At 41.7% G+C, this 26255-nt stretch overlaps 1 protein-coding gene across 2 annotated transcripts in view; it reads left to right on the top strand.

The window, feature by feature from the left end:
• The window catches only part of CPEB4 (cytoplasmic polyadenylation element binding protein 4), a 34688-nt gene extending 11591 nt beyond the window's left edge, over window positions 1-23097 (top strand). Inside the window, exons 2-9 of one of the 2 annotated variants that reach the window (XM_053956232.1) lie at window positions 52-133; window positions 14745-14768; window positions 16636-16809; window positions 17858-17947; window positions 18416-18534; window positions 19358-19472; window positions 19659-19840; window positions 22484-23097. In XM_053956232.1, coding sequence (XP_053812207.1) covers window positions 52-133; window positions 14745-14768; window positions 16636-16809; window positions 17858-17947; window positions 18416-18534; window positions 19358-19472; window positions 19659-19840; window positions 22484-22711 — 1014 coding nt within the window. In that variant the 3' untranslated portion in view covers window positions 22712-23097. The remainder of the gene's footprint in view (window positions 1-51; window positions 134-14744; window positions 14769-16635; window positions 16810-17857; window positions 17948-18415; window positions 18535-19357; window positions 19473-19658; window positions 19841-22483) is intronic. The other variant, XM_053956233.1, reaches the window with a different exon arrangement.
• Window positions 23098-26255: the final 3158 nt, after the last annotated feature.

Raw genomic sequence — 26255 nt, 5'->3', positions numbered from 1 at the left:
GTGGTTCAGGTGCTCATGTTTAACACTGGCTCTGTTTGTGTTTGCTTGCAGGATCGCACGAGGACTTTTGACATGCACTCACTGGAGAACTCCCTAATTGACATAATGAGGGCTGAAAATGATTCACTGAAAGGTAAATTTAGACAGAGACTTATTTCCTGCAGCAAATAACTGGGGAGAGGAGCTTACTGAAAATAAGAGGCTCCGTTTTGGGTAGGAAAAGTGAATTTCCCTTGTGCACCTGATGGCTTTTTTTGGTTGTGTGAATGAAGCTGTTTCAGCACAGGAGCACTGAGGGTGTCTGTCCTGGTCCAGAGCAGTGCAGAACACAAACCCAGGCTGAGCTGTTGTGTTATTCCCCAGGGGTTTTGATCAACTTCTGGAATCTTGTGCAGCACAGCAAGAAGTAACTTTTTGCCTGATGGTGTTTTCTTGATGAAGTCATAGGTTTTTCTGTCTTGGGAAAGAATAAGGTTTATCCATGTCCTTTTGAGAAAAACAGAGTATTTTGTCTTTTTTTACCTTTTTGGAACCATTGGGAAAGGAAAAGGGAAACTGAAGTGACTTACATTTGGGATTTATCTCTTTTTTTCCTTTTTTTCCTTTTTTTCTTTTTTGGCAAAGGTAGTTGTGCTTTGGAAATACCTCAGCTTACAAAGTATTCAAAGTATTGTCTGCACATAATTTTGTCTGAATAAAAACTGCTTATGGTCAACAATTCAGAGCTGTAGTTTCATGTCCTGTAGGATGAGTAATCCATTGCAGTTCAGTGGTTACATGTATGAGTGGAGTAGTCAAATTCTCACGCACACTCCTTATCTAACCACACACTTTTGTTACCAGTCATGAGACCACTGAAAAAAAAAAAAAAACAAACCTGCACTTGCGGTTTCTGCAAGTAAATTCCTTTTGATATCAAGGCTTGTGGTGGTAATGAAATCTGACTTGTTTTAATAGTGATTCTTGCTCAGAAGACCAGCCTTTGATAAACTGGTGAGAACTTGTGTTTGTTGCCTTCTCTGTGGTCTGGAAATGCAATTCGAGTTTCCCATCCCCAGAGCTGTGCAGAAATTCAGAAATTCAGTGTGGTGAAAACACCACAAAATACTTCCCTGTTGAAATGACAGGGAGAGCCTGATGTGGATAAAACTGATGCCAAGTGAATTAAAACCCCAAAATACCTTCCCTCCTTATGCAATGGGGGCCAGGTTTTTATTAATGACAAGTATTAACAGCTTTTATTTGGTTTATGTTCTGTCTGGCAACATCCTATGGCCCCAGAATTGCATACAGAACCAAGAGTGAGGCGCTCTTCCTTGACTGAGCACCTGGGATTTGCCCCTAAACCTTCAATCCAGCTGCCAGGCACTCCCAAACCAGGTTACAGCTCTGAAATCTGGCCCAAGGTGACAATGCCATGGGACAAATAAAATCTCCCTTTAAATCTGGATTCAACAAAGTCAGCTTCATATGTATTTATGGTCAGCTGCTAAGCAAGGGTACTTCTGAAAGTAGCTTGATATTTAGTTTCAATGCTTTGAAAAGGTTCTTTGCAGTTGAAATATTTATTTTTGACTGCTTAGCATGTTTTAAGAGTGATGGAATAAGTATGTCAGCAAGGAATACAAATAGTTCTGACACACATTAATTCCTGCTTTAGCCTGAGTGTTAATCCCCTCTACAAAGTCATCTGTGGCTTCTCCAAAGTTCTGTGTGCCTTGTCTCACACAGATTGAAACACGGGGGTATCAGTCAGGTCCTGGGCTGGAATTATTGCTTAGATTCCTTGTGAATTATTCTGTTTCACAGTTAACAGTTACATAACTGTACAGGAAAAGCCTCACAGCCCAGATGAGACATTAAGTGCCTCTCAGTGAAATATTTTGTTGTGAAGCCTCATTTTTCAAGGATCTCCTCAGCAAGAACCTGAACCTTGCTTCCAGTGAAGTGTGCAGTGCCTGAATTTGGCTGTGCTGCTCTGGCACAGCACTCAGTGACTTAATTCCTGTCGGGTATTTAAGGAATGGATCTTTATTCAACCCAGCATCCGCCGGGCCCTGGTAACTGCAGAGATCATCCCTGAGTAGGGTGGGGTCTGCAAGGAGAGGAAATACCTTTAGTTAAACCAACTGATACAGCTGGAAAAAAACTGTAAACTGCTGGGACAAAACATTCCACATCAGGCCTGGAGTGGGGCTGCTGATCACGAGCCCTTTGTGTTTATTTTCCATCTGCTAACACAGATCCTGCCTCATGTTTTCTCTTTCCTTGCCCCATCTTTATTTAAACCTCGGATATAGAAATCTTTAAATAGGACAAATTATGGCTGTCAGCTCAAATCTTGTTTGCTGTTTCAAACACCTGCATTTAAATCAGCAGCTCCATAAGAAGTTTTTCAGTTTGCATTTTAAATGGGTTAATCAGTGCATTGCAGTGCTTTGAACTAAAGTTGGATACTCTCAGAAAGGAAAAGCTTCTGGGTTTGAGACTTTAAAAATAGCCTGGACAAGACAGTAATAAAACATACTGTGGAGAGCAAGCTCAGAATGGCATGGAAATAATTCAGATGATCTAATAGGTCTCACTGCTATCTTGTGAGAGGTTTAATCCAGCCTCAGCATGAGTTTAGTGTGTAACATTAACAGCAACCCTTTCATATTGTCATGGACTGCCAGAGAAAGAGGAACTGTGTAAAATATCCCTTCAAAACAACTGGGAGAATGGGCATGATAATAGACATCAGTCACAGTTTGGAACCTGCTGTCTCTGGAACATCAGTTCCATCTTTAAATGATATCTTCAGAGCAGCAGGCTGGGAATTCTGTACTAAAATCAGAATAGGAATTCTTCCAAATGTAACAAAGTACATCCATAGTGTGTTCTTTGTGACTGAGGTGATTAAGCTGTGCTAGCCTGGGATTTGTTTAGGTCAGTAATAATTACATTCTTAGGTTGTCTTGCTATATGAAATAAATAATATTTTCTGCACGAGGTTAAAAGGTGAATCTTACAGTGATTCAGTACGCTCAGTATTACCTTTTAATGCTTTGAGTAGGCATTTTACCATTTTCTCCCCTTCTTTTAAGGTATATTTTTATCCCTGCTCAAATCCTCTTCCTTTGCTGAGCAGCTGCCATTTCAATATGTTATTTTTATCCAGCCCAGTGAGTGTGCTGCGTGCTGCACAGCCAATGTCAGCCTGCAGAAGCCTTTCCCTGGAGACTTAATTGCATCTTCTTTACAATGTACTCGGCCTCCCTGAGCTGAGCCTGGGATCCAGAGCCTGATTTTTGAATCTGGGTCTTCCAGATGGCAATTTGAGCTTTACTGTAATAGTAGTAGATTGACTAAATATTTCCTTGTTAAGTGACACTGAAATGTCTTTAAATGCTTTATGACTAGTTTGCTACTGAAATATGCAATACTTCAGTTGAGAATATCAGGTTATTGCCTGGAAATGATGCAAGGTGGGATGGATGGAAGCAGCAGGCCAGGACATCTGCTTCCAGCACTGCAGAGCACTCCCGTAAAATCTGGGTGTGAACAGCTCAGTGTCTGCAGGAATGCTGTGGCTGTGACACAGTCTGAAAAACTAAACACACTTCTGCACCAAAGGGAAGGGTTTAGGAGCGGAGTAAGGTTGAACAGCAGCCCTAAATTTTAATTTTGAAAAGCCAGAATGCTGCAAAGTTGCACCATTCAGGATTTCTCTGAGTAAGTGGAGAGACCAAGCTGTATTTTTAAATCATCAGCCCCTTAATATTAGCCTGAAAATCCATGGCAAAACTGAAGAAAATATGTAAACCTTATAAAATGTTCTTTGATTAAAGGGATCCAAAGAGTTTTGAGAGCTTTTTTGAATATTGGATAAGAATCTGAACTGGTTGTTTTTTTTTTCAAGCTGTATGAATTATGCAGCGGATTTATATTAATGGAGTAGAACGGGACATTTGGGTTTCTGTGTGATTCAGAACATTAATGAGAACCTGCTGAGAATCAGTCCTAATTCTCTTTAGGGAAGTTTAGGGTCCTTTATATATGCACAGGACAAAATCTGACCTCTTTTAAAATGTAAAATAATAGATGTTGAGGTTTTTTACAGCTGCTGTGGTGGTTGCACCTCAGACTTTGGGATTGATCTCCTTGGCCAGAACCTAAAGGTTACTCATTTGCAATTTTTTAATGTATCCAGCTTCAAATAAAATGAACAAACCCTTCCTTTCAGGCTGCAGGCTGTTCAGGTTTGCCTTCATTTTCTTTGGAAACTGTTGATGAGTTACTGTGTGAATGTTTCGTTCTCAGGATCTTCCTGAATTTTACCTCCTATGCCAGGAAGGGCTAATGGGATTTGCAGACCTGAGTGCCTATTAATTAAGAGGAAAAATAATTGTTTTGCTATGTTAAAATATTGTAGAACTGGGTCTAATAGCACTGAACTCCAGCCCATGCTGAGGGAGCTGGGATGGGGGAAATCCTGTGGGAATTTTATTTGAAATCAGCTGTTCCCATTCCTGTTGCAATCCACTGATTTCAGGTGGGTTAAGTAGAAGTATTACAACTTTTGCTATATTCTAAAATATTAACAAGCAATGGCCTGCTTTTTTTCCAAATGCAGCTAACATTCAAAATTTGGGGGCAATACTCAATATTTTAATTTTTTAATTAAGTGAAGTGTTTGTTGAATTTTCCCTGCCTTTCCAGTATTTGGGATTTATCACAGCTTTTGTTTAGAAACAGCCAACAATCTTGTAAGAGAATGAAATTGCCTGGGCAACAGGAAGGGACTAAAATCTTCTATTAATAAACACTGAGATCAGATTCACAGATTTGAACCTGCCACAGAAGTAATGGATAAAACCATACATAATGTTTGATTTTACACTCATTACCTCATAAACTTCCAGTCATTTAAATGGATATTTGGGGTTGTGGCTTCAATGAAATCATTCAGAAGAGATGCTGGATTTGGTGAGAATTAGAAAGGTAAAAGTGGATTGGGAAGAAAAAAATCATGTCTGAAACTTGCAAAAAAAAAAAAAAGGAAGAAAGGTGACTTGGCCTTAGGTAGAACACAGGGAGGAAAGATCTGCAGTGAGGAGAGACTCCAGGAGCTGGGCCTGGTCAGTCTGGAGAAGGGAAGACTGAGAGGGCATCCCATTAATCCCTGTAAATATCCCCAGGGGGTGTCAGGGGATGGGGCCAGACAAGAATTACTGAGCAGCTGAACCTTTCTGATAATACCTGTCTGTTAGAGAAATGCTGGTTTTGACAAGGCACATATCAAACAATCATCAAACAACTCTGGTTTTACTTCACCCCTGCAGGATTTTGAGGTGGGGAACCTTGATTTATGCTCTGTCCAAAACGGAGCCATTTAGCACTGAGCCACAGGGTATTGATGGAATCACCCTTTGAGACCAGGAAATTCCTTTTTCTGCCACCTCAGAGCAGTACAAAGATCCCAGGGTTTTCTGATCTTAATCCAATTTGGGCATCAGTCAGCATTCCTGTGCAATTCACTGGAGCAGACCTGTGTTTTTCTGTCCAGTCATTTCTCCCAGGCCCCTTGCCATGCTGTCCCATCTCCAGAGCCTGCATGGAAAATTAAATGCCTCTCATACTTCTCAGACAAGATATTTCCTTGGAATGTATGTGCTGTAAATGATGTGGCAGTCAGAGCTCTTTAAAACACAGCAAAACATTGAAATAGTGCTGAATATCTTCGTGTCTAGCTCGGTGATTTGCTCTTCAGAAGTGGTACAGCCAACAAAATCGTTCTGAATGCCGTGACAGCAGCCTTGCTAATCTGATTAAAACCTTTCTAAGGTTTTCTTGCTTTCTTTTTTATAGTAGTGGCCTCGTGAAATTAATTCCATCCTTTTTTTTTTTTTTTTTTTTTTAAGAAGTGTGTTTAATCTTCTGCTTTGTTTAATGTCACTGTCCACCAAGTAGATTTTGGTTTAGGTTTGTTGGTTTTTTTTCTTTTCTGAATTCTTGCTTTGATAATCTCTGACCATTCTGGATCATCTTCAAAGCTGCCTTCAATTTGGAGCTGTATTTCATGAGTGGTGTCTGTTCCTTGTTTTAGAAGACACTGAACTCTTTTGCCTCCCTGCCCAAACTACCTGTCTTTTTGCTTTTTGCTCACTTTGTTCACTTTTTGCCTTGATGTTGAATCGTTTGAGTCTTTTGTTAGCCACGTTTTGCATGATCTCTGCTGTCATGTTTGTGAGCCTTGAAATGGCATGAAAGAAGCAGGAAGAAAAGCCTGAAGTGCTTTTCTTAAAGCTGGAGTTAAAGAAGAAATGGGTGTAATGAGAAAGGGGATGAGTTTTCAGCAAAAATGAGGAGGTGAGTGCTGAGGTGTCAGTGTAAAAGGGAAAAATTTGGTCTTAGAAAGTCATAACTTCTTTAGTCATGGGCAGTCATTGCTTATACCCAAGAGTGACTAAAACCTGAATTTTGCAAGAATTATTTAAGTTACTTCAAGAAAAAATCACGATGCATATACAAATTTTGTATTGAGCATCCACTTCTTTTAATACAGCATTAGCTAGAATGATAACAACTCTTGCTGAGACAAATTTGAGAACACGATTTAGAGTAGATTTATCCATCCTTGGCTTAATGCTTTGTGTGCTGGAATGCAGATTGGTCAGCTGTGAGGGCAGGTTTTTTCCACTCCAATGTTGATGGTTGGGTGTGATATTCACATTCTCTGTCCAGAGAATGTGAATGTCACAGCTGGAGGTGAGTGGAGCAGTGATGTGCTGCCTCCAGGTAGGCACATGTCAAACAAGGTGCAGGGAGTGGGGTTTCAGCTTTGCTCAGAAATCCCATTAGCAGGAATCCCAGCTCAGCACTCAGACTGGGTGTGAGGAAAGGATAAATGTTGTGCATGGAATGTGGGGATACTTATATAAATATGTACTTATATAAATACTGCTGGTGCCTGGTTCCGTGCAGCACTTTGGAATCCAGGCAAGGGAAATGGTGATTCTTTTAAAATAATGTTTTCATTTTCTCTTCCCGTTTGGATTGTGGGAAGTGTGTAGCACAGTTTTGTCCCATGTTACTGGGAAATGAGTGTCCTACCTGTGCTCTTCACTGGAAAAATGAAAAATGGGGAAGTGTTCCACTGCAGAGACTTGAGTGTGCTTCATCACAGAACCATGAAATGGTTTGGGTTGGGAGGGACCTTAAAGCTCATCCCATTTCATGCCCTGCCATGGGGACACCTCCCCTGTCCCAGGCTGCTCCAAGCCCATCCAGCCTGGCCTTGGGCACTGCCAGGGATCCAGGGGCAACCACAGCTGCTCTGGGCACCCTGTGCCAGGGCCTGCCCACCCTGCCAGGGAAGGATTTCTTTCCAGTATCCCATCTGACCCTGCCCTCTGGCAATGGGAAGCCATTCCCCCTGTCCTGACACTCCATCCCTTCGAAATTGTCCCTCTCCATGTTTCTCGTTGGCTCCTTCAGGCACAATGAGGTCACCCCAAATCCTTCTCTTCTCCAGGCTGAACAATCCCACTTTCCTCAGCCTTTTCTCATGGGTTGTTGTTGACTTGCTTGTGTTCCTGTTCCCTTCTTGTTTGGGAGTGAATTAAGAGGATGGTTAAAAAAGGAACCAAGGCCTCGTGTTGCATTCCAGGCTGTCTTGTGATCATTCCTTCCACAGACAAAAATAAGTTGCTTTGAACCTATTATTGTACTTAAGGAACTGCAGGTTTAGATCTTGCAATGTAAATCCAGCTCTTGCAAGTCACAGGCAGGTGATCCAGGAAAAAGCCTGGACAGAATTCCTGGTGCAGGAATTGCTGATGGGTGGACAGATACCAGAGCTCCTGGGGTGAAATGCTGCATATAAAGAGTCCAGGAGCACAGTGATACAAGCCATGACAGCAGACATTTGGGAAGGTTTTACACCTTCTCATAAATTGTTCAATAAATTCTCTACTAGGTTCAATAAATTGTTCTTGTCACTCACAAGATAAATTTTATCTAGCAATTTTTAGCATATGACATCCAATTCCTCCCTTCCCTCCTGTCAGAAATTCTGTCATTAATGAAGTTACCACGTTTGAAGTAGTTTTGTGGCTGAGAAGCTGATTCCTGTAATGCTTTTCCTTCTCCCAGCTGCAAACTCTGCCTTTCATTTCTTATTTTTCAAGTGAATACAGTAATACTTGAAGTGTTCAAAAGATAAATGCTGCCAATTATTCCATATCATAAACTGGAAGATGTATTGAGGCAAAAGATGGGATGTTTTTATAACTTGGTGTCTATTCTCCAGCAGTCATACATGAATATAAAATAAAGCTCAGTGCCATGAGCAGCAGGGTGCCTGCTTTCCTGAAATAAAGAATAATTCCAACTAACATCCAGTCTCCAGCTGATGGTTGTGCTCCATGATTTGCTCCTTTGCTTTTGGTTTCTTATCTCACGCCCTGTGGGGGATCCTGGAGAAGAGTTGTAATCAAATGCATACAATATTTAAAGCTCCCACTTAAATTGATTTGCAGTGTCCCATTGGAATATAATTGGAATTAAGGAACAAATATTGATCCCTGGTAGACAAAGCTGGAGCTGTGGCTAGGATTTGTAGCAGGTTGGTTTAGGAGATTTCTCTGTGTTCTGCTGTTTGATAGCAAAGAAACTTCAAAGTTACCTTTGAAGCTTCTGTAGTTTTGAGATGAAGGAGACTGAATTGGGTTTGTCACATTTCAGAAGTAGTTCAGTGGTTGTGGAAATGGAGGAAAATCCTGTCTGGAGGTTCCTTCAGTCCAGAGGCCCCGCTGGTGTGACACAGCAGCAGCGAAGCAGTGACACTGCTGCTGGGTTTAAAGCCCTCACACAAACTCACCTCGGGGTTTCCAGAGTTAACCTTTTCTATCCCATTTCCCCTTCACCCTTAGGCTTGAGCTGTGCAGTGCCCATCCCTGGAGGGGTCCAAGGAAGGCCTGGACGTGGCACTCAGTGCTCTGGGCTGGGTGACAAAATTGGGATCGGTCACAGCTTGGACTCAATGGCCTTGGAGGCCTTTTCCAACCCCAATGATTCTGGGATTCAATAATTTCTGGAAGCATGGCCAGGGCTTTTGGGCTCAGTTGCCAGTCCAGGAGTGACCTCGAGCTCCTGGCAGAGGTGGATTTGGAGCTGGAGTGGCAGAGTTGGAAGCAGGATGTTCCCTCCTGTCCCTGCAGCCTGGGAATCAGGGGATCCCAGGGGCTGGAAGGGACCTCTGGAGATCTCCAGCCCAAGCCCTGCCAAGGCAGGCTCACCTGGAGCAGGTGGCACAGGGACACATCCCGGTGGGTTTGGAAAGTCTCCAGAGAGGGAGAAAACTGTGGGGGGCTTCTTCTCAAGGATAATTCTTTCCTGGCTGTGACTGCCCTATTTTTCAGTGGGGAGGATTTTCTTCAGGCAGATTAAAGCCCTAAAAACTTGCAGCTCATTCCACAAGCCTTGGAAACAGTCACTTTCCCTTGCAGTGCTCTCAGCCTCTCCTCCAGCCCTGCTCATTTGATGTAGAAAGTTGTCAACACTCCCTGTTTGCAGTTATTATGCTGAGAATCTGCTTTCTGCCACTTACTCAGGTTCTGCCTTTCTACCATGTGAACCCAATTAATTCAACATAATCACAGGTAAAACAGTGTTACCTACCAAAGGATTTTGCAGGATGATCCTCCACAGGGTTTTTGAAGGAAAGAAACCTGTTTACTTTTTGTCTGTCAGTTGTTTTGTGACTGTGACCTGGAATTGAAAATTAAAGATTCTAGTCAGACCTGTACTTGAGTGCTATGGAATAACAGAAACTTCATTTTGTTCCTGTTCTTGACAGAAGGAATGGTAAATACTTGTCTTCAGGCATCTGGCTTTACTTGAAATAAAGCATAATATTTGCATCTACAGTAGTACTCCAGTTTTTCAGCATTTGTTTGGACATTTTGGACATAAGGTAGAGCTGTATTTAACATGTTTTTTAAAATCTCTTTTTTACATTGTGTTTCTTTAAAAGTAAATTAGGAGGAAAAATACAAATTTTGGCAACTCTGCTGCTTAATTTTGCAGAATCAGTAATTCCAAAGGTGCTAATCCTTGGTTTTACTGCGCAGCAAAATTTAGGCTTCTTTGCTGGTTTCATGCTGACTTTGACATTGCTGAAAGTGTGTCAAATATAGATTCTTCAGATGTACGTACAGAGCTGCTTAGTTTTTGTAAGACTGTTTTAAGATTAATAAAATATTATTGGAATAGTTTTCACTCTTTGAAGTTTGGTAGCATTTGAAATCCACAAAAAAAAAGGGAACCTCTCATATTCCCTTTCAGTGGCTTGGTTTGGAAAACCATTTTTAGGACAGGGATCTCATCTGACAGTGTCAGAGATGGCTGGGACTGTAAAATGCAAAGTTCTGACATGGAATACATTCACTGTCAATGCAGATTGTTAGCATTTTGTTCAGTTTGTTCTGTATTGAGAGAATTTCTCCTGGATCAGGTGTCCTGGGCTGGTGCCATGCATGAGCAGTTGTTCCACAGGCAGCATGCAGTAATTCCACATCATGTGCTTGGAATCATTTGCCTGGAATGAGATTAAGTGCCTGAGCTGGGCAACGTTTCTGCACACATGCAAATGTCTCATGTTAGCACTCATGGAAGTGGTGACTGACCCCTTTGTGTTTTAGATCTGAAATCAAGGAATGCATAAAAAAGAGAACTTTTTCTGCCTGCTTTAGAACCTCAGAGTCACAGAGTGGTTTGGGGTGGACTCAGGACTTTAAAGATAATTTTGTTTAATCCCCCCTACCATGGCATGGACACCTTCCACTATCCCAGGGTGCTCCAATCCTGTCCAACCTGGCCTTGGGCACTGCCAGGGATCCAGGGGCAGCCACAGCTTCTCTGTGCCAGGGCCTCCCCACCCTCGCAGGGAAGAATTTCTTCCCAAAATTTAATCTAAACCTTCTCTCTGTCGGTTTGAGGCCATTCCCCCTTGTCCCATCACTCCACTTGAGAACACAACTTTTCATGACATTACCTGCTTTTATGGTGAAAATGTCATCTAATAATTAAATTGTAAGGCTCTTTTAAATGGAGAGAAATACTTATGTGTGTAATACATGCAGGTAAATAAGATTCTGATTTAACAAAGTGTAGGTAGCTCTCTGCAAAATCCCTGCTTGGGTCTCTAAATTTAATAGAGATAATTTAACCAAGTATGCATTAAATAGAGATGTTCTTTACAATTTTCTTAACTTTTCTTCCCTTGGTTTGGTTAAGGGGATGTTTAATTTGTTCCCTGGTGAAACAGGGCTTGAGGTGACCTTACAGAACCTCTTGTGAAATGTCCTCTTACCTGTGGCAAACATGTGATCCATGTGAAACGTGTTGTGAAATACAGAGTGATGATAAAATCTCTGGAGTGAGAATCAGCCCTGCCTGCCCTCAGAGAGTACTTGGGGGGAAAGGTAGTAAAATATTAAGAGTTCATGTTTGTAATGGCCTGGTGCACAGCGTTGGCAATCTTGATGTAATTGCAAAGTACAGTTGAGGGTAAAAAAATGCAGGAATAAAGCTCTGCTGGTATAATGGCTAAAGCAGATTGTGCTGCAGTTATTTTTCTATAATTTAAAAGTAAAATTTAGGCAAGTCAAAATGTTTTCTCTGGTAGATTCAAGGATATCCAGCTCACTTTTAGAAATAATCCTGTGGAACTTTGATAGTTCTGTTTCTGTAAGTTAAGTCCTAAGGGAAACAAAAGTCAGCCAGGCTCCAAATCACCTTCCCAGCTTCAATGAAAGCCTGAAACGTTCTCATATTGGTCATATTTACTTTCCAACTTAAACAACTGCTCACCAATGTTAGTAGCAATACAGAAAACCTTATTATACCCCTTAAAAAAAAAAAAGAAAATAAAATCTATCCTCTGACACTTTTCTCCATGTATGTAATATTTAACAAACAGCTGCTGATGTAAAAATACAAAATACACCTGGAATCAGCAAGAACCAGGTGCTCAACCTGGGCACACTTTGTGCAGCACAGACTTGGAGCAGGTTTGGGGTTTGAGTGATTTAGGATCCCTGCAGCATTTTCCAGGGTTTTTCAGCAGAATGTGTTTGTGGGGTTATACCCAACATGCTGACAGCTTTTGTGCTGCTTCTTCCTCTAGAGGGAAGAGAGCTCAGCACATTTAATTGGAGGTGTAGACACAAATTATATTAATTTTTAAAAAAGAAAGGAGAAAAGGAAGGGGCCAGGAACCCATTAAGTGTCTCAAATGAGGAGAAGACAAAAAAAATCTGAGTGAGTTGCTCATTCTTGATGTTCCTTAAAATGAAAGTAGAAGCATCAGATTTTTGCAAAAGATCATTGACTTTCTCTATGGCTTTATTTCCATCACAGAAATAAAGGGAGGGCTGAAGGGACAAAATAATTGAAGCAGCTGCTAATAGCATTTTAAATTTCAGGCTGGTTTTATTGGAAAAAACATCTCTGCATTGGTTATTAATGAGCAGTTGAACCAGTTGCATGAATACTTTGTATTTTTTTGGTTTTGTAGCAAAATTCTTGCTCAGATATCTCACGAGATAAATAAATCTTAGGCCCTTTATGCAATTATCTGAACCACTGAAGAAATGGGGAAGGGAAAAACAGCTTTGAGGAATCCAAAGCAAGGCTGCAGTTGTGTCATTTCTCAGCAAAGGATGGGTAAGGGTTATGATTTACAAATTAAACCTTTTCCTGTGCTTGGTGGCAGTTTAAGGCTTCATTTGTGCAGCAGCTTAGCTGGGAACTTGTGTAGCAAAGCCTTCTGTTAATCTGAATTTCTGAAAGCCAGAAGGGGGGACTCAGCTCCTTCCTGGCCTGCCAAGAGAGCATTCCTTGCCTCAATGCTGTTTGTATTTCACAGAGTTTCACATTGTGTGAAATTAATGGCGTGTGATGAACCCTGCATTCAGGGAGCAGAGAAAGTTTGTATCTGTGCTGTGCTGGGCGAGTTTATAAACTGTGGATCCTGAGAAATGTTTTGAAATGTCAGATGTTGGTATTTTGTGGCTTAGATGTGAAGCAAACGCTGAAAACAAGAGGCAAATTAAGAAGAGGAAAAAAAAATCATAGTATTTGGTTCTCCAAACCTAGTATTTGGCACTGGAAATAATTCCTAGCTGGTGGCTGAGCTTTATTGGGGTGTTTTTTGTCCTGGTAAAGGAGAAAAGTGCTCTTGTCTGGAGTGCCTCAGGTGGGGAGGCTGTGAGGAGTCCCCTGGCCTGAGCTGTGGTCTCACATCCAGGGTGCAGTCGTGTCTGGGTGTTGTTGCCAGCAGTGGGTGTACAGAGAGGAGGAGGCCGTGTGGTTTTGTCAGTAATTCAGAAACCACAAGCAGGACTTTTCTGGCTTTATAGGCAGAGCTGGCTTTGAGAGTGCTTGATGTGCTCCAAAACGTGCAAAGGCTGCTGGGCTCAGTCAGGGACACAGCAAGATTGCTCTGTGATTTCCTTCCATTTCTCCTTTGAGGACTGTATCAGCCTCCTGCATTTCTAAATTCAAAATTACCATGGAAAAACTATGCTTGTAAAGGCCCTCAGCCCTTAAGATTCTCCCACAAAACCTTTGCCTCAAGAATATGCTCCAGTCTGAAGACCAAGGTTTTGTTAATTTGTGTTCTTGGTGTTAATTGTGAGTCTCTACCAGAGGAGTGAAATGATCTTATGGATGTTAAATAATCATGAAGTAAATTGGATTGATACAGTTTTTATTTGGAAAGAGGAAATGATTCCTGTATTGTTGTGGTTTACAAATATTTAAATGCTTAAACTAATTGCTGGCCTCAATTTTGAATGGGGAAGCAAAATCAAAGACATGATGTGCTCAGGGTTTCTCACAGCACTTGCCAGGAAGAATCCAAGTTTTGAAAACAGTTGGCCTGCTTTCAGAAAGAGATTTTAATGAGATTAAAAGAGAAAGAATGTGCAAGTTTGATTAGAAAGTTTGGCCGTGCTCTGACAATGGGTTCTTGCAAGCCAGCACAGAAAATGCTGTTGTTTTTAGGGGAAGAATTGATTTGTTCTGAAACGTGAAAAGCAGGAATGAGTGGGTAAAACATTATTGCAGCACAATGTCCTGGGTTAGTGTGAGAGAATCCATCCTGTTGGGCACACTGCCGAGTCTAGAAGGCAACTTCAGTGGCCCAGTTTTCTCCTTGATTTTTCAGTTTTTCAGCTGGTTATTTGCCAGTCAGAATTGAACCAAGGATTTTGTGGGTTGTGCAAAGCAACCTGATTTCAAAACAGAAGGTTTCACACCAATCTTTCACTTTCCTTGTGTCAGGGCTTCTCCTCCAGCTTGGGTGGAGAGCAATGTTGGAATATTCTGGAGCTTGGCAAGGCAGGGAGAGCCTGGTGCATGAAGAAAGATCCATTTACTTATAGGCACACCCCCAGGAATAGCTCAAATAAATAAATAAATGTGCAAGTTCAGGGCTAAAATTGCTTCCAAAAGTCTCTTTGCTTACCCATATCCACTTGGTCAGGCTCCTGTCACCGTGGTTTATCAGTAAGTAACAGAGCTGGGCTGAGGAGGCCAGGGGGGGTGGGAGGGGCAGCTTGTGAACACTTACTTTAAATGACCTGGATCTGCAAAGGCTCGAGAATCACTGAGTCAGTATAAAGGCAATAAAACGAGGTCTTTTGGTCCTTATAACAATGATTGAAAGGCTGTTTTCTTTCTCATTTAACATGCAGCAAGGACATATGGGAGAAGGCGAGGTAACAATATTCCTCTTTAATTTTCTAATGTTGACAATGTCTCATGGGAGAAATAACATTAAGTTTTTACTAGAGGGCAAAGTCCAAACTTTAAGCTTATAAGGGAGCACTTCCACATACGTTTACATAGTCTGCATGCCATAAATCAGCATTTTAACTGGATTAGGGAGTACCTGAGGCTGAAATGATCACAGTGGACATCACCTGGATGGTTTGTGACCCTGGGGGGCTGTGTTGCTGTGTCTGTGTGTGTGTGTGTGTTATGAATGCCAATGCTGGAGGAGTTTATTTTGGGAATTTTGGGTGCTGATGGAGCATAAATGCAGAGAGTGTCTGACCTGCTGGGTTCAGTGTGTGTGGAGTTCTCCTGCAGCAGCTGAGGGGCCTGGAAGGGGTGGTTAGGTTTGGGAATTGCTCCCTCCCAACAATACCTGCAGGACTGGGGTCTTAAGAGATGAACCAAATGACATGTGCACCAGTTCCTTAGGAAGAAACAAGGTTGAAATCAATATTACAATATTTTTATCATAGTAGGAATGAGGTTTGCCCAGCTACAGAAAGAGGCCTGATTATACTTGACTGTTACTTTTATTAAAGGTGTGTGAAAGATTCTTGAAATTTTAAAGAAGGCAACCTGACTGAGCATTCCATTTTTTATTCATAGAAATTCTACGGACTGTGGATTTTACTACCTTTTTTTTTTTTCCTTTCAGCTTCTTAGCTGTCTGGTTTTTGTCACAGAAAATGTCTGTATCTTGGTCAGATTTTCTGTTTTCAAGATATTTTCCTTTTTAAAACCAATTTCTTTCAAGGGGAGGAAGCAAAACCAGGATAAATTAACCTCACCAGTACATTTCTGTGGTGGATTGGGATGAATCCTGAAAAAACAGACACAGTGTATCACATCATAGACAACAGGAGATGTATCCTAGAACTTGTAGCACGCCTCATTACTTACTCTCCCTATATATATTTATTCCTAAAATGCTCCTTAAATGAATAGAAGTCTCAGTTTGCTGTGTAGCTGTTGAACATTGGAACTAAAGAGGGAATTCATGGCAGAGAACAGCTCCTGTGCTCTACTTATGATATTATACAGTGGCATTTATAACAAAGAACCTTATTTAAAAAAAATATTATTAAGGAACTCTATGATAAAGGATTATCATAGAAAGATGCTGGACTGCAAGGGGAACATTTCTCATTTTACAACATTTTCTCTTAGAGTGAGGCCATTAACAAAACTCTGTTGTAACACTGAAGTAAAGTTGTAGGAGGGACAAAATTTTCAGTCTTTGCAGTAAATGACAATGTAATGTTTTCCTCGGGTTGTTTTTGTTATTTACTAGTGGGTGGTTTATGACATGTTTTGATATCAGGTAATTTAAATGTGTAATATATTTAACTGGTAGGATTCTTGTTTTCCCATTTTCACCTTGAAATTTTATCTATTCCCTGCAAGAAGCTGTTCACTGGAAAATGGAATAGATGGCTTGATATTGTGAAAGCCCCAGAAACCAAATTGGCTGTTCCCTTCCCTTTTTATACTTTTTAAAAGAAACCTCATTGGAAACACAAAATATTATGGAAAGCAGTCAGCTCGAGCACCCGTTAAAAATCCTGGTTTGTTATGAAGAGGAACCTTTCCTCTGAAATGAAGCATTTGAGCTGCTGGATGATGCTGGAAACTGAAAGGGTGCAATGAAATCGAGAACATAACTGCTCATTCAGAGGGCAAATCACTCCCAGTTCTGCTGATGCAGCAACTGGTGCATTTTCCCCAATTATTCCAACAGTGTGCGCTTTGTTCTGTTAGTATGGTTTTTTTTCCCCTGTTTTTCTTTTTTTTTTCCAACCCCCTCTTCAGGTCAGTCCTCGCTGTTCCCGATGGAGGATGGGTTCCTGGATGACGGGCGTGGGGATCAGAGCCTGCACAGCGGCTTGGGGTCTCCCCACTGCTTCTCCCACCAGAACGGGGAGCGCGTGGAACGCTACTCCCGCAAGGTCTTTGTAGGGGGGCTGCCTCCGGACATCGATGAAGGTACAGAACCTCACCCAGGGCAGAAACCTTTTGTCTGCCAGCTCAGGGATGGGTGTTCTCCAAGCTTTGATATGGAAATGGGTCTTTAACGCGTCAGATAATTCAAGTGAGTTTAGGTCGTGGCGTTGCTCTGCCACCGAAGAACAAAATCACGTTGTCACACGTTAAACTGATTTCAGCAGGATAAAAAGTACAAAAGTGCAAAATTAAACAAGTCAATATCACCTGTGGAAACTCATCAATCCATTGCAATCATTTTACAGGCCCCAGAAGTCAGTAGCAGGAAAAGCTGCTCGTAGTTTTGTGAGGTCTGTGTGGGGTATCAAGTCCCAGCTCTATGTTTGGTTGCTCCTGTGTAGTTGAGGTTGTTTCCTGCAATGATTTTTGTCCTCTGGTAGCTCCTGACCTGTGCATGGTGAGAACCCAGACAGGAATGGATCTGTGCAGGGCATCCTGAGGGACCAGAGCTTTGTGGTGGTCCATCACACAAATCCAGGTGGCAGAATACTGCAGTCGTTATTAAAATACAATTAAAAAGTCAGGTTACAGGTGTTGTGCAGCTTCGTTTCACCAGAGCTCTGTGTGTATGAGCCTGCTGGGATAGTGGTTAGAAGAGATGCAACAATAAAGCTGAAGAGTTTTTTTCTTAATCACAGAATTGTTTTAATCCCCACTTTTTTTGTGTCAGAGCTTCTAATGCCCTGCTGTGACATGGCAACCTGAACTTCATGTCTTCATGCTCTCATGTCACCCATGAGAGCAGTTGAAGCTGGATTATTATAACAGTATAGATGCAGTGGCTCAGTTCCTGAGAATTAATGGGTTGTGAGCTTTTATTTATAATTATCAGTAGAAAGAGAAGTTTGAGCTTTGGCCTGTCTTGTTTGATAAGGAGTGTTCTGTCTTGTCACAAAGATGCCCCATCAGCTGCTGAACCTGGAGGGTCACAGAATGTTTGTTTATAGGATGAAGCTACCTGAAATCAGTGTCTTTCAAATGCCTTAAGTTCAATTTATTTTAAGCTGATGCCTTTTTCCTTCTCTTCCAGATGAGATCACTGCAAGTTTTCGGCGCTTTGGACCTTTGATTGTAGACTGGCCACACAAGGCAGAGAGCAAATCTTATTTTCCTCCTAAAGGTAAATACTTGCAAACCAGTAAGATGAGCATTTTAGAATGATTTTTTGGTGATAAAACACAAGATTGGTCTGACAGTGACCCAATGTTTAGGGGGGAAAAAGAATTTAATCCTTGGGATTGTTCTATACTGGTGAACTTTCAAATATGGCTTTGCAGTTATTATTCACTAAAATAATTCTTCCTTAACTTCCTGTTTTTACTTTATTCCATTTTTCCCTCTTCCCCCTGTTGCTGTACATGTAGTAACAGCTTTTTAAAGGCACTAAATGCCTTCCACAGCAGCTGGGAAGGATTAGTCCCTTAGGTGAAAAACCAGAGCACTTTTGGGTTGGAAATGTGTGCTGAGAGCACTTTAAATCTTTTCCCTTCCTGTGTGGCAGCGTGATGTCAAACCTAATTCTGAGTTAAATTCTGATCCTATAGACAAACAGACAGCAGCAGTGATGTTTGTGTTTTCCCTTGGCCAGGATATGCATTTTTGCTGTTCCAAGATGAAAGCTCTGTGCAGGCACTGATTGATGCATGCATTGAAGAAGATGGAAAGCTCTATCTCTGTGTTTCCAGCCCCACTATCAAAGACAAACCGGTAGGTGGAATTGTCAGGGCCTGCACGATTCCCGAGTGATAATCACAAATTGGGCTCTTCACATGCAGCTTTTCCTGTATTCAGAACATTAATGTTAAAATTTCTTTAAGGTGTCAAATTAAGAAGAGAAAAGACCAACTTACTGCTTTTGAACTAGACATAAGAAAGTTTTTTAGTTCTAGTTACAATGCATATTTTTATCAGGAAAAGATGTATTTCCAGACAGGTATTTTATGCTTGCTAATGATGAACACGTAGAATTCATATTGTCTGAGTGTTGTATGTAACAGATAAATCCTAAAAAGCATACCATGGCATTGAACTGTAAATTATTAATATACAAATGGTTGGGGGGCTGATGCAAGTCTGTCAGTAGTTGGGGAGAATTCTCCTCTAGTCCTGTGCTTCAAATTTTGGCCAGATGTAACCAAACACAAAGCAGCACAATAACTAAACAGGCAACTCTGGAGCCTGCTGCACTGAGATAAGGCTGGGACAACAGGAGCAGTGCAGATCTGTGTGACCAGAGGGGTTGTACAGCGCAGCTCAGTCATGATTAAGTAAATATGTCAGCAGAGGGTGAGGGCTTTTTTTTCCCCAGAAATTTGGGTAACAAGGAAGTGATGAAATTTAGCATCCTCAAATGGTCTGTCTTAAGAGAGCTCGTTACCATTTCATTTTGAGAAATGATTGCTGAACAAGTAGAGTTTAGAAAGTACAGCTGTTTAAGAAGTTTTCTTCTCTGTAGGACGCTGTTGTAATTTATATGACTGAGACACTTTGAATTGTGAATGGTTAAAAAAACCAGGCTTTTTGTCCGTAGGTTCAGATCCGGCCTTGGAACCTTAGTGATAGTGATTTTGTTATGGATGGTTCCCAGCCTCTTGACCCAAGAAAAACCATTTTTGTTGGTGGTGTTCCTCGGCCTTTACGAGCAGGTACACACTGCAGCGCTGGGCATGTTGGATGTGCAGCCTGGTTTGGGGAGCACTGGGGGAAGCGAGCCTGGCAGCGAGGGAATATTGAGTGTGGTGACACAGTGGGGGACACGAACCATCCTGAGGTGGTGCTTGGAGAGAAACAAGCGAGCCTAGAGCCCTGTTTGCTTTTGCTTTGTGCTGCAGTGGAGCTGGCGATGATCATGGACCGGCTCTACGGAGGGGTTTGCTACGCCGGCATCGACACCGACCCCGAGCTCAAGTACCCCAAAGGAGCTGGGCGGGTGGCATTTTCCAACCAACAGAGCTACATTGCTGCTATCAGCGCCCGCTTCGTCCAGCTGCAGCACGGAGAGATTGATAAACGGGTAAGGCCTGCGCCCCCCTGCTCCTCTGCAAACGCCCTCCCTGCCTCAGAGGTGTGCTTGGCAGCGTTACACCAGCTTCATCCCATTTTTAGTGCCTCTCAGATGCAGCAGGGGATGAAAGCGGAGTGGTGGGGAGCTGGCGGTGCTGGCACGTGGGAGGTGACTGTGAAAAAGACTTTCTCGAGTTGCTGAGTGTAGTGGGAAGTGTGGCGGCTGCCTTGGCCTTTTCCAAGAATATTGCGCTCCTCAGATGCTCCCAGTGCAAGGATTTGTGGTGTTTGTGAGATGCAGGGAGGGAGGTGCCTGCAAGGATGGGGCAGCTCTTACTCCTGCTCTGCATCCTTTGGGAGAAGAGGCAGAAGCACCCCAATGTGTGCTGGGTGCCCAAGAGCATCCTGGTAATGCCTTGTAAACTTGTTCCTGTGCCCTGCAGCCTCCCTCCACAGCCTGTGCAAAGGCTGTGCTTGCTTATTTCATTCCTTTATTATTGTATTCCTTATTATTTTAAATTGGAGCAATCTGCCAAATGGATCAGCTTTCTGCCCTCCTCATCTCTCTAAAATGTAACTGCCAGTTACAGTGATCTTCAGACCACAATTTTGGGAAACTCAGATGCTCACATCTCCTCTTGTAATTCATCCTCTGTCTCTGGATTTTTCCTACATGACTGTCACTGCTGATCTTAATTTTAAAGTTAATACAGTGGAAAACCTCCAAACTTGCCTGATTAGCCCATTATCTTTTCACTTCTGCTTTGGCTATAAAGCAGAATTGTAACAACAATTTGACTGTGGGCCTGTGAATTGGAATGTCTTTGTTCTAATCTTGGCTCTGAAAATAAGTTCTGTACAGCTTTGAACAAATAATTTGGGCTGCCCTTGTGCAACTTGTGCTTGCATAAGCAGACACTTGGGTGAATAGGTCCATTGAAGCTGGTGAGACTACAAATTTAAGTAAGTACTTGTAAACTCTGAAAAAAAATTTTGTAATCTATTTCCCCTTCCTTCTCTCCCCCACTCCCTATTTCCTCATTTTTTGTGCAGTTTTTGTGTGGGGAGATAAAGCTCAGAGAGGATTCATTATAAGAGAAATAGGGTGCATGAGGGAGGTAAAAATACAGCAACACTAGTTTTTATCAAGGTTCTATTTATTATTAGTTTTCCAATACTGTTTTTCTGTAAAAAGAAAAATAAAATTACTAAAAAAAACCCCAGTAACAAGAAGGGATTTCCTGTAAAATTAGGCAAGGAGGTGCAGCTAAAGGGTGTGCTCTGAGATAATGCACAGGAGGGGTTCAGTGGCTGGGGCTCCCACCCTCAGTGGAGAACTGGAACTGAGGCTTTCTCTGGAGCTGGGAAATCCTGTGTGCCCAGCTCAGGGAGCAGTTACAGCCGTGTCACACTCAGAATTAGTGTGACAAGGACACCTGAGCTGCAGTTTGGCCTCTGAAGGTGGCTGAGCAGAGGGAACGGAGCAGAATCACCACATGAAGGAGGCCTGTGTGGCGTCTTTGTCCTTTTAGCACTTGGAGAAGGCAGCACTCCTCAAAAAATCCCCAACCTCCCACTGCACAGCAGATTAGGGGATGGGGAATGTGGTGTTAGGAATATTTGCCTGCTTCTGCTCTTGTACAAATTGACTGAGTCGGCAGGGCAGCGTTTTGGGAAATGCAACTCGAGCACTGAAAGAGGAGAAAAACAGGTCATTAAAAAGGCTGCTGTGCTCTGACTGAGCAGTTTATGTGTCCTGTAAGCAAAAATGACATCAAACTACTGCAGTGCCATCTGGACTGTGATAAAATTGGGTGGGTTTAAAAACCCAGGAACTCGTGAATGTCCTTATTTGCCTGAGGTGTGTCCGAGGCCTGTGAGGTGCAGAGGGGAGCAGCCCCAGGCCAGATGCAGAGATAACAGCAGAGATACCAGTCACAGCCTGGGTGTTTGAAAATGTTGGTGAAAACATCACATTCAGTGAGCTTCAGAGAAGGTTCACAAACCCTTCTAGAGCAGGAACTTGTACCTATATTTATTTCTGCTGTTCTGAATTCTTGCCCATCACCTGGCCCTTAATGCCAGCAGCGTAGGAGGGCATCAGTCCCATGTTAAGCCTCTCATTTGATCACAACAAGATCAGGTGGATTTCCTCTTGCTGAGAGGACTAAGCCTTGGAAAAAATACAGAAATGAAGTGTTTATTTAGAGAATAAATGAATTGTCTTAAGGTTGAAAAATGAGACTGAAATTTGCAGGCCGTGTGCATATTTAATCAGCAGTTACAGTGTTGTATAAAGATTTTCCATTCCTGTCTGAAAGGGATGGAGCTTTAATTGGGCATCAGAAATAACTCCCAAAATTATACAAGGTTTTGGATAATTATGAGCCTTTCTGTAAATCAGTGACAGCAGGTGTCAGACTGGTGGTCAGCACTGATTTCTGGGGTTTTTCTGAAGGATGAAAGAGGGGGTAGAAGTGTTGAAGTGCCTGGAATTTGGGGTGTTCAACAGCCACGTTCAGGTGTCATGAGGGGGAAATCTTGGTTCTGGCATTCCCTACTGCAAAACTTCTGGCTGCCCTGCTAAAACACGGGTGTGGAGTTAAGAATTTGCACTGAAGAATGACCAACTTGTCTCGTTTTGTGGCTGCAGGTGGAAGTTAAGCCATATGTCTTGGACGATCAGCTGTGTGACGAGTGTCAGGGCGCCCGCTGCGGCGGGAAGTTCGCCCCGTTCTTCTGTGCTAACGTGACGTGTCTGCAGTATTACTGTGAATATTGCTGGGCTGCTATCCATTCCCGTGCCGGCAGGGAATTCCACAAGCCCCTGGTGAAGGAGGGAGGGGACCGCCCGAGACATATTTCATTCCGCTGGAACTAAAGGATCGCTCATTTGCAGGCCTCCAATTAAGTGCACTCTTCTGTTCCTCCCCACCCCGCCCCTCACTCACAGCATGTCCTTTTGTAGTAGTCTGTAATTTAACAATAGTCTAATGAAAGAATGACCTATAATGGCTATTTTATAGAATCTTGTCATTGAAAACTGTATTGGGAACTCCTTTTCGTATCGATAACATGTTGCAAGTGAGTTGCATTCTCTTGTCTTTACTACCGAGAGAACACTTAATTTCCTGCAACGTTTTCTTAGAGGAGAGAAAAAATATTAAGAGAAGAGAATTGAAACAATAGAGTATTTTGGTTTTTTAATTAAATTATTGTTAATAAAGAACATAATAATACTTTTATTAAATAACCGTGTAACAATAACACTATCAGTCTGTTCTGACACTTTTCCCCCAGGGAAGCCTGTTTTTGCCTCTTTTTTTTTTTTTTTTATTTGTTTGTTTTTGGATTTTTCCAGCAACAGATGAAGTTAGCATTTACCTACCAACAGGAAAGAGCATGTTTAAAGCAACAGAAATGCATGAGCAAAGTTGAAGCAGCACTATAATAATGATCTTTTTTTGTTTGTTTTTTTCTTTTAAACTCTTTTAAGGGTTTTGAGGCTGAAATTTTAGCTCGGTGTGTATCTGACCGTGCCTCTGGCTACCACCCACATCCAAATTACTAACGAGATAGGCAGAACTTACTATATTTTCATCAATATGATTACATTTTAAGAATTCCTGAATGTAAAAGTTGAGTAAAGTTACTACTGAGGGGGGAGTGCACTTTTTTTTTCTTTAAGAGAACTCAATTGTCTGGTTACAGCCCTAGATATCCTACCAAAGCTAGAGTAATGACAACTAGTGAACTGGCATTTCCTCTCCTGAAGGATAAATATATAGATTTTATTTTTGATGGCTATATATAACTCTATATCCTAATATACTAACATTCATCAGGGGCCAGCCTTTGCTCTCCATTTTGACGTGAAAAAGTAGAAAACCTAAAGATACCTCAAGGATATCACTGATTTTTACTGGAGTTTCACTATTCCATTGTGGCACACAAACTCAAATTGGCTGCTTATTGGTTTCCCATCTTGGCTGTAAAGTCAGTTTTGGATCCCCTCAAATTTAGCTGTAACAGAAGGCGTGAACCCAAGGAGTTTCCAAACCCTGCTCTGCACCGCCGGCCGAGTTTTGTGCATGGAATGGTGCAAGCGTGCAGATGCCTTTCTTATTCTTCCTGTAGAAAGAATCCCAGCTCAGATCCCAGCTCTTCAGAACTAATTGTGGGGAGATAAAGACACGCAGGTGGAAGTGCCAACACCGCTAATTAACGCCGGCTTTATTGGAACTCAGTCCTACCTTGAGAAGCATCAGCCCAGGACACGCGAACCGAACGCTGACGAGTGGGTGCAGAGGGTTTAGTTTGAAACAGATGAATGAAGGAGTAGTTCTGAAAATTGATTTTTAGTACTTTTGAACTAAATGCCCTGGCCAACTTCTCCACCAAGGATGTAGCAGTGTGCAAACAAAGTGATTCTGTGGCAATCTCTGCCCGGCCCCAGGGGCCTGGGACCACCCGAGAGTCTCCCAAACCAAAGATTTGCCCAGGCACTGCTTGGAAAACATCTGCTCCCTTCAAAGCCCCCCTCATCCCTTTCCCCCAGCCCCCATTATCTTTATGATAAGCAGTTTTTTCTGTTCAATGCAGGCTTTAATGAACTGATACCTTACCAAGTTCCAAAGGTCAAAATGGAGACATTTGCTGTCTATGAATCAAGTATAGCAAGGGAGCTGCTTTTACTGAAATCCCTGAAAATATTGACAACAGTAATGCAAATGCAGAGTGCTCTTGTGTAGATTGTCAGGGACTTTTTTTTCTCTGAAGTACATAATTCTAGTTGGAATGTTCCTTTCATTTTTTTTAATGCTTGTAGGTGGCTTGGGGTGTGCTATTGTGCCGATCCTACCCAGCAAACAGGTGAGGTGGGTTTCCATTACAAGAAAATAACACTGTTTGAGAACTAGCTTTGAATAATAATTTTTTCCCTTTGTACATGACCTGCTGAATTTCGGTACAGTGTTTTTGTAGCTAACTTATTTTGTCATGCACATAATGTATATTTGTTATGCACTACTTTTGTATATCTTGTTTTTCCAACAGTGAGCATTTTTAGGCACACTTTTCACTGACGGGATATCTCTTTATGCAATACCTCAATTTTTCATATTGCAAAGAGTAGCTTTTTGTACTTTTATTACTGAGAGATCTTCATATACTTCATTTTTTAATATAAATAATTTTAATAAATTTTATTTTCTTATATTCTGCTTTTTATACATTTCAGTGCTCTGCATACATTTTGAATTATGGATGTTGTGCACTGGCAATGCTATTTTAGAATCTGCAGAGAAAAGAAAGCATGTTGCTTAAACATCTTAGCCCAGCACCAGGTATTTGGTGTACATATAATTTAAGAAATAGTATATGTAAAGTTGAGAATTAAAGAAGAAAAAGCATGAAAGTGACAAACGACACTTGTCTTTAGACCCATGAAATTTAAATGCATAAATATAGTGTAGAAATTTAAAAGTCAAGAACCATCAAAATTGTCTACCGCTTCTTACTGAGTTTTTAAAAATTATACACAAATGCAGACGTTTTTGGTGAATGTTTAGCCATTTTTATTATTAATAAAGAATCGATGTTAGGTGTTTGATGCAGAACCGTGTCTGCTCTTTTAAATTATATTTAAAGAATAAAAGAGAGCCTGCTAGGTGGCAGGCATGTAATGTTAGTATGCATGACTAATGTAAGAAATCGTTATTCTACTAATATTCACTTGTGATTGTGTGACAAGCGTGTTTACAGATCCTTTGGTTACACTTCGATTTACAGGGCATAAACAATTCTCTCCATTACTCTGTGCTTCAACAGTGCTGGCCAAGCCTCCTGATGGCACGGGGCTCTCTGGGGTTACCGTGTAGCCCCAGGCTCATTAACGTGTAATTAGCTACCGGGGGGGGGGGGGGGGGGGGGGGTCATTAATGAGCAGCGGCGTTCCAGGGGGAGTGACAGAGTAATTCCATGGTTATTTTTGCAATGTAAAATAAAGTGTTTCTGATTATTTTATATGTAAAGGAACCCCACTGCCCCGTGCTTTTTTGGTATAGTCTCTACTTCTCCATACACAGACCTCTGCAGAATGCAAATTTCAACCTTGCAGTGACTGAATTTAGCGTTTTATAAGGATGCTGTTGGAAAGACTTGATAATTCACCCCTTGTGTTTTTGAAGAGTTCAAACCTTCTGTTCAAAGGTGATTTAAAACTTGAATGTGATGGATTGTGGCAAGTTAACTTCAAGTTATGTGCAATACCTATTTCAGACTTCTGGAAGATCTTTGCAGTGTAATTCTTTGTTTTTAATTGCAGACATTTAAAAATGTCATTTTCTACTGTTCTAGTAAATCCTCTTTCTTGCTGGTGTTTCTAAAGAAAAGAATCAGAAATCAATCTTTCTACTAATGTAAAT

The sequence above is a fragment of the Vidua chalybeata genome, chromosome 15 (genome assembly GCF_026979565.1).
Source record: "Vidua chalybeata isolate OUT-0048 chromosome 15, bVidCha1 merged haplotype, whole genome shotgun sequence".
NCBI classification, from domain to species: domain Eukaryota; kingdom Metazoa; phylum Chordata; class Aves; order Passeriformes; family Viduidae; genus Vidua; species Vidua chalybeata.
The sequence above is the reverse complement of the archived record's forward strand: the minus strand, read 5'-3'. Positions and strand labels throughout refer to the sequence as shown.